Below are 8,358 nucleotides of genomic sequence, written 5' to 3' on the forward strand. Positions count from 1 at the left end.
CATGAGACATGAGGATATGGAGGAGGAAATCTTTGATCCACACGGTTGGGTCAGTCGTCCCGTCATATTGTTTGATGTTAATGGGTTTAAACCCACCCGGGAACTGATGCTCCATCATCTCGTCTGTGAAACATCGTGAAACAGATCGGATGGGAGGACCCTTGAAATCTCGCCGTATTATGTCAGATATTGGGAGACATCCGTGCATATGCCTATTCCCGAGCCATGTCGTGCCTGTCTAACCAGGCCTCATAGCCATTGAGTCCGGGTGGCGCACATCCTGTTGACCCGTAGATGGATCACGAAGGGGTTCGATTGACTTCTAGTCTTCTCCATGCGTCATAGGGCTCAGGGTATTCAACAGGGTCCTTGCCATGATGGCGGTTTGTTGTTTGGGGGTTCCTGTGTTCCCCTGTCGGGCTGTTGCGCCCTCTAGGAGGTCGGTCGGGCTGGTCGGCACGACCGCGTGTCAAAAGCATGTTGTCAATTTCGTAGTCATCAAATTCCGGCATCAAACACCGGCATGGGTAAGATTTGGATGCGCTCTCCCGCCATTCTTCGAGGTCTTGTTTGGCTGCGAGAACTTCCATCCATTTGTCGTTGAGCTCGTTCTGATCGGTGTGTAGCTGTTGCAGCTTCTTTTTCATACTCCTGGCGGTTGCCACCAGCCGCTGTCTGAACCGTTCTTGCTCATATGGGCCTTCGGGGACTATAAAGTCCTTGGCTCCGAGGCTCTCATCTTCCTCGGATTCTGGTAGATAATTGCTGTCGACCCCGTCGTCGAGATCGCTAGGGTCTTTGTCCTCGGGTATTCCTGCCGGCCTATTCTGCCACCCTGGGAAGGCTTGAATGTCTTCTCCTTGGTTTTCGGCATCATCGGCCATGGCGCCGTTATCGGTAGCGCCCATGTTATGCCCACTGGGGTCGCCGTCAGTACCTTTTGGCCGTCGAAGACGGCGTCTCGAGGGATTCTTGGGAGTATCAACCATATAGACGTCATAAGTGGACATGGTGGCCCATTTGCCCTTATGAGTTGTAGGCGTGGGTGGGTTCGTCCCAGTTACGCCGCCGACATCTTCATCCATGTGAGTGGCTTCCTCGGATGCATAGTCCAGTACGTCGGTTAAGTCGTCGACGATGGCGACTAGGTGGGTGGTGGGTGGGACGTAAATTTACCTGTCATCGTCTCTAAGTACTATCTTATCATAGACCAAGGTTTGATCGTTCGAGATCGATAACCTCTGAATGTGATCCAGCATCTCATTAAGGTGAGATAGATCCTCAGAGTCCATGGTCTGACTGTAGGCTGGGATGATCTTTAGCGTGATTCCTGAGTCGCTTGATGCGACCTCGGCGTGTTGGCTGGCCAGGGTTGATCCCTGGCTGTCAACGGGGGAGATCAGATCCGAACTTGACGATGGGTCCGTATTCGGGCTTGGATCGAGGTCAAGGCCTAATGAAAGGATCGGGTCCGTTCTTGAGTCAAAGCTCAGCGTGACAGCGATCGGTTCCGTGCTTGAGGTCGGATCCATAGCGAGATCCGATCTGTAGCCCAGATCGGAGGTCGACTCCGAGGTCAAGCCAGCGGTGGCCAAAGGGTTCCCGACCCGACTTGTCATCCAGTCAGAGAGGACGAGCTCACCACGCGAATCAGAGGTTTATTCCAAGCTCCCAAACGTGACAACTTGGCGGGGCGAAATTCTCGACGTGGGCGAGATGACCCGTTGAGTTGGCGTGTAGGATAATACTGCCGAATGCAAAGAGCTGTCTCGGGTCGAAGATGTCACCACAGCTGGTGTTGAAGTTGATCTGCAGACAAGCCATTGATCCTTTTTCTATCGCACAGCGGAACTCTCAGTGAAAGCACCAATGTTGGTACTAAAACCGGCAGACTTCGGGTAGGTGGTCCCGAGCTATGGATCTCAGATATATGGGTAACAGGAGAGAAGGGGACAGTATTTACCAAGGTTTGGGCCCTTCCGAAGAGGTAATACCCTGTGTCCTGCTTTGATTGTATTGATGATGATGTATCGAATACATGCTTGATCTACCTCAAGATCGTAAGTTGTGTTCTAACCCTAAGGCTAGATGGTTGTAATTGTGACTGTGGTCTCTACGGACTAAACCCCTCAGTTTATACAGACACTGGGGGTACCTAGAGCTACACATGATCGGTTGCCAATCTAGTGATACATACACCGACGGCCAACGCAGTCCTTGGAGTACACGTCAAGTCTTCGGCGAAGTCCACCTTGATCATGCCGAAGTGCGAGGCTTTCGGAGTCCTTCCTTATAAGAACAGTGGGCCATGGGCTCGGCCCACGGACTTTGGGCCAACTAGGTTGGTACCCCTAGTCTAGGACACTGTCAATAGGTACACATCGTTCTCCTCTCCCTCAGCTTACGTTTACACTATGAACCATGACAAACACATGGCTTACACTGCCATCACGGCTTACCAGTAAACCGTGTGGCCGTCCGGGCACACGGCTTAAAGAAACACTCGGCTTACAGGTGGGCCAGGTGGCACCTCCGTTAGTTATTGCCGGACGTGATCCCACTTTTCTTGTCGGGTGCCACTGCTTTATTCTCGACTTACAGGTAAGGCGAGTACCTGTGAAGTGACACTTGGCTTACATGACATAAGCCGACGGAATGTCGCAGAATACTATAAGTCGAGTGTAACACTCAGCATACTGTTTGCGAGGTTAAATCGGTCTTCCCGTGTATTTTTTATACTCAGCTTAATTTATTTTTCCTGTAGTGTATGACGTGTTGTTTTAGAATCAGTAGAAAGAATAGTTTTACAAGTAGCAGGTGTAGTCTTTCACGCATTATTCTCCTTTTGCTAGATTATGATCCCAGAAGGGCTCCTTTGATTCAAAGGAATTCCGTGGGATTTTTGGAGGGTTAGAATCCTTAGGATTTTTTCCTACGTTTGTCGTTTGATTCATAGGATTGAATTCTATAGGATTTTTTCCTATGGAATCAAGTGTACTATATTTCATTGGAAATCTAGCATCCACTTCAACCACTTTTTTCAATTCCTTTATATTTCATGTAGCATCAAACACTCTATGCTAATCCTATAGGATTCAAGTGGCATGCCACTCAAATCCTGTATTTTCCCTATTCCCGCGTTTTGAAAATCCTGCAAATCAAAGAGGGCCTAAAATGGTAGCATTGAGACCACATAATGACAGTCATGTCGGTCATGCAATTATGGCAAAACGTGACAAATAGACTTTGATCCATAGATGCTAGATTTGATCTTTCTTTTTTTAGAATGCTATATATGAGTCTTATAATTCTGAGGCAACGTGGGTGCAGATTCTCCGTAGTAAATATCTGCAGTTCAAGACTTTGTCCCAGGTGATAGTGAGACCGGCTGACTCGCCGTTTTGGAAGGGGCTTATGAGAGTCAACGCTGCCTTCTTTAATAGAACAAAGTTTATTGTCGGTAATGGAAACACCACTCGCTTCTGGGAGGATACTTGGCTTGGTGAAATGCCGTTGGCGCTTCAGTATCCGTCCCTATATCGTATTGTTCCCCGACGTGATGCTCTTGTTCCAACGATTATGTAGTCAATTCCTCTTAATATTCAGTTTAGGAGGGTGCTTGTTGGGGACCGGTGGGAAGCATGGCTTCATTTGGTGAGTAGACTGATGGAGGTTCAGCTAGCTCATCAGCCCGATCAGTTGTGTTGGAAGCTTACTAGGTCTGGAGAGTTCACAGTCAAGTCCATGTATATCGATGTCATTAACTCTAGTGCTATTCCTAGTTCCAAACATGTTTGGAAAGTCAAAGTTCCTTTGAAAATTAAAGTGTTTATGTGGTTTGTACATAAATAAGTCATTTTAACAAAGGATAATTTGATTAAGCGCAACTGGACAGGATCTACTAGGTGTAGTTTTTGTGATCGGGACGAAACTATCAAGCACCTCTTCTTTGATTGCCCGTTGGCGAGAGTTTTGTGGCGCACGGTGCAAATTGCCTTTAACATTACTCCTCCGAATTCGGTCAGTACGTTATTTGGAACGTGGCTTGTTGGGATAGAGTCGAAATAGCTAGACACATTCGCGTAGGAGTATGTGCGTCGTTATGGGCAATTTGGAACTGCAGAAATGATTTGGCTTTTAACAGAACAACAACTATTCATTTTTTGCAGGTTTTATTCCGAGCTACTGCGCTGATCCGTACGTGGTCATTACTCACTCCGACGGAGGCCAGGGAGCGTTTGGTTACTGGATCTGTCCGGTGGGAGATGGTAGCGCGGGATATCTTCAACCGGTTTGGATGGCGGTCATGTAACAGGATAGGCGATTAGTTTACCTATCTTTGTTTTGGCAGCCGGTTGTGGCTTTTGGGCCTTTTGTTTTTGGCGTTGTGGCTCTTTGTGAGCTTGCCGTTTTTCTGTTTTCAGACGATAAGATCTTGTTGAACCTCTTTATTTATCTATAAATGTGGCCGTATGCATCGTTCCGATGCAGAGGCCGGGGAGTCCCCCTTTTCGGAAAAAAATATGAGTCTTATAATTAACTATATCTTTTAGCTAACAGGAGCATGGTGCCTATAATTGATAAGTCAAGGTTGTATGTGAATATGTTTGTTATGGTATGGGGAGTTAAGGGTTGTTCAATGGGGAAGCAAAGGTTTGATGATTTGCGCAATGAAATTGTTGTGACACTTTTAACATGATAAAGAAAAACGGCGCAGCAAGACCGCGCCTTTTGCTTCTACTAGTAATTTCACCAAATGTCAGCCGAAAAAGGTCGACATGAGGGTCGCTCCACCGCTATGGTTCTCTGTCAACCTCGCTCCACGCCTGGTGTACCAAACATGCCCTAAATCTCCCAAGTCTCACAAGTCACATCCCTATGCCTGGGCAAAAATTTCCCAACATTTACACTTGCACTGAGACTAAAGTCAGAACAGAGTTAATTAGCAGGAGTTTTAACTTGCAAGCTACCATCTGATCCAATCATAACAACCCCAGCTTTAATCCAACACGCACGTGGGAACGGCGATCGCTTGCAAAGTCAGAACAATTAGCGCAAAGCAGAGCTCAACGCTCTCAATTAACAAAGTCAGCAGAAGGTACAGCGTTTACAGATCGAGCTGATGCATCACATAATGATCCTTCTGACAGCCCAACAGACCAGCTGAAAACACTCCGCTGCGAAATCGTCCATTCCAAACATCTAGTGCCAACCATTGCACTCTCACTGTTTTTATTGCCTTTCCTTAGTTTTTACCACTGTTTTCGTTTAACATCCCGAGCTAAACTCACAATTACAAGCAACGATGCACAAACAGACCCCGTAATTAACAACTAATCAGTCCCAGAGCTACTGCCGATCTGCGGTATATGTATGTGGATCACAGTATCATACTAACCACTAGCCCATCTATTAGTAGCATCATCTCCTTCTTCAGTCTTCTCTTCTGCACGCTAGTTTCAGCTTCCAAGCACACGACCTGCAATCTAGTTCCGGCACGACCTGATCGACCGACGGCCAGCGTCTCCGCCGTTGCCATGTTAGCATCGCCGCCGGCGCTTGAGCTGTTGATCGGCGCCCGCCGTGAAGCACCGGAAGGGGTTCTCCGGGGAGCAGATGTCCGGCACGAACACGGCCGCGGAGTCAGAGGCAGAGCCGTAATGCGGGTCTCCCTGCCAGTGGAGGCCTGAGGCCGTCGGCGGGGAGGGGAGCTCCGGCATGGACGACCTCGACCAGTGGACCTCCGGCACCTGGCCGAAGAAATCTTGCGCGTTCTGGGCGGCGTTTCCGGAGGAGGACGACGACATCGAACGGCGGTTCGGCGAGCTGAGCTTCCCGCTGTCGGCCTGCAAATGAATCAGCACTGTTAGGTTACTGGACAGTGGACAGGCTAGCTACTATATTTTTTTCGAAAAGGAAGGCTAGCTACTATATACTGGAGCGAGCTGTTCAGGCATAGATAGATCGTTCAGTCACAATTTTGTGAGTTCAGAAACATGTCAATCGTGAAATACCTTGTGTGATGCATCACTTCAGGTTTTAAGCCGGAAAATTGCCGGTGAAAGTAAGATTACATGACATGATTAACCTGATCTGACTATGGATCAACGTTCCAGGATGCAGATCAGGTAAATTGCTTGACTCAAGATCATGAGAGAGGTTGCCAGAATTGCTATTTTTAGTACTTGAACTGAGTTTCTTTCCTGATAAAGTAACTAGATTAACTGCTAAGTGTTAATACTGCGACTGCACAATTAGTAATTCAAATTTGGTTCTGGGTGAATTAGTACTGACCTTGGACGTGCCATTTTCCGCGAATCCGAAGCCGGAGTTGAACTCGGTGAATCCAAAGAACTCGTCCAGCGGCCAGTCCGGCATGCTCCCGCCAAAAAGGGCCGCGCGCGCCGCCGTGACGGCCACCCGGGGGCTCTTCTTCGGAGGGGCTTTGATTACCTCCGGCTCCGCGGGCCTCAACGCCGGGGTACCGCTGCCGAACTGCTCATCGATGACCGACCAATCGGGCAAGTTCCCCGTGATGCCGACGTCCGGGCCGGCCGCCCAGTCGATGTCTCCATCGCTGTAGAGCGGCGTCGGGCTCCTCTTCCTGGGGCACATCGGTGGTTGCAGGGGAGCCGACGAGGCGTTGTTGGGCGGTTGCGGCTCCGGCTCAGGCTCTGGCACCGGTTCTTCTTGTTCGTCGGGCTCGAGGCCGACCTGGACGCCGGTGAGGAGGAACCTCCGGTGCGCGGAGACGAAGGTGTTGGCAGTGTGCACGGCGACGTCACAGCTACGGCAGAGCAGCGCGCGGTCCTCCACGCAGAAGAAGTAGGCGTGGCCCTCCTGTCGTAGCGAAAACAGAGGACGTACTCGTCAGATTACCGGCCGGGGCAAAAAGATGGGCCAAGATCAGCGAAAGGGCGAGAGAGCAACCAATTCAAGCACCTGGCATATGTCGCGGTTCGGCGCGGACACGGCGGGCGGGTTGGAGGCGGCGGAGAGGAGGGGCAGGCGGTGGTGCTTGCCGGCGAGGCGGTTGGCGTCGTGCACGTCGCGGTCGCAGCGCGCGCATAGGGCGGCCTCGTCGGCGCAGCAGACGACGCGCGCCTCGGCCGCCTCGCACGCAGAGCAGAGCACCTTCATCGATTGATTGATCCGATCACTACACGATCATCCGCGTGCAGGACCGCTGGGAGGGAGGAGAAGAGAGCGGGGCCTGGCAGTGAGGTTTATGGATGGTGGGAGGGGGGTGGGAAGCGGTGCGGTTTTGTCCCCGCCGGTTGGTGACGCGACGCGCACGAGTTCGTACAGGGCGAGGCGCCGTGCAGTGCGGTGTCGCGTGCGCGTGGCGGATGGGCCGCCGGACGGGTGGGTGGGAGGTGAGGCGAGACTGTTGGCAGCGCGGGATATTTTGATGGACGCCGCGGCCGCGGACGCTGACGCCGGGGCAGAGATCACATGGGACAGAGTGTGACATGGATGGCCGGCTGGCGCGCGGGAAGATCGGAATTGACAGGCCGACGAGGGGAGAGGACCCGTTCGCTCGGAGGAGTGACCAAGCGCGGCGGGCCCGCGGCCGTGGAGACGTCGCGGCCGGACCCGATTCGCCCACGCGGGCCGTGCCCACCGCTTGACTTCTCTCGCTCTAAGACCTCACAGGGCGGCGCGGTTAAAAACCGCTCTACACGGTCGGGTCTCGCAGCTCCTACTCCGGTGAGTGGCTGACCGGTCCCTGTCTCTGCGTCGATCGCCGTCGGTTCATTTTTCTTGATGAAACAACAAGAGAAAGACGGCTAACTGCTGCTGGTAACTGACGGTAGGCAAAAATAGAAACGCTGTTCCACGCAACTCCATGGGATAAACTGGGTAGCATCGTATAATCCAAGATCTTGGGAATCAAAGGGAAGGTGCCTATCTTGGTTGCATCGATGCATTGCGGCTAGCGGGGGACCGGGTGACCACCACGCCGGCCACGGCTATCCAGATAACCCGGCTGGTCCTACACGGTGCGGCATGGGCATGGCCAGCCACTACATGCGCAGCTAGCTAGTTTCGGGCCAACTAGCATCCAATAATGCGGCGCCATCCCTCTCGTGGCCCCCATTCCACTTATGGTCCAGTTTTCGGAATTTCCCGGCGCTCATGCAATGCATTTATATATGCATGCATGCATGCATGTTCTAGTATGATATAAGTATTTTTTTTTTCTTTGTGGGCAGATGATATGTGCTAGGTGGATATATAGATATGTTCTTTTCGCACGAGATATTTAGACAGATATTTCACCTTTGTGTGAAAAGGTTGAATTTAAATTCTTTCGTCCCTCAAACAGAGTAAAAATGTTTTGTGCATAGTGTTTGT

At 51.0% G+C, this 8,358-nt stretch overlaps 1 protein-coding gene across 1 annotated transcript; it reads right to left on the reverse strand.

The window, feature by feature from the left end:
* Nucleotides 1–5,192: 5,192 nt before the first annotated feature.
* Nucleotides 5,193–7,159, reverse strand: LOC123077691 (B-box zinc finger protein 22; the record flags this gene model as incomplete). The annotated part of the gene is given in 3 exon segments (XM_044499986.1): nt 5,193–5,846; nt 6,295–6,840; nt 6,943–7,159. Coding segments are annotated over 3 exon segments (1,050 nt in total). The 3' UTR covers nt 5,193–5,540.
* Nucleotides 7,160–8,358: the final 1,199 nt, after the last annotated feature.

Source organism: Triticum aestivum, chromosome 3D (genome assembly GCF_018294505.1).
Source record: "Triticum aestivum cultivar Chinese Spring chromosome 3D, IWGSC CS RefSeq v2.1, whole genome shotgun sequence".
NCBI classification, from domain to species: Eukaryota; Viridiplantae; Streptophyta; class Magnoliopsida; order Poales; family Poaceae; genus Triticum; species Triticum aestivum.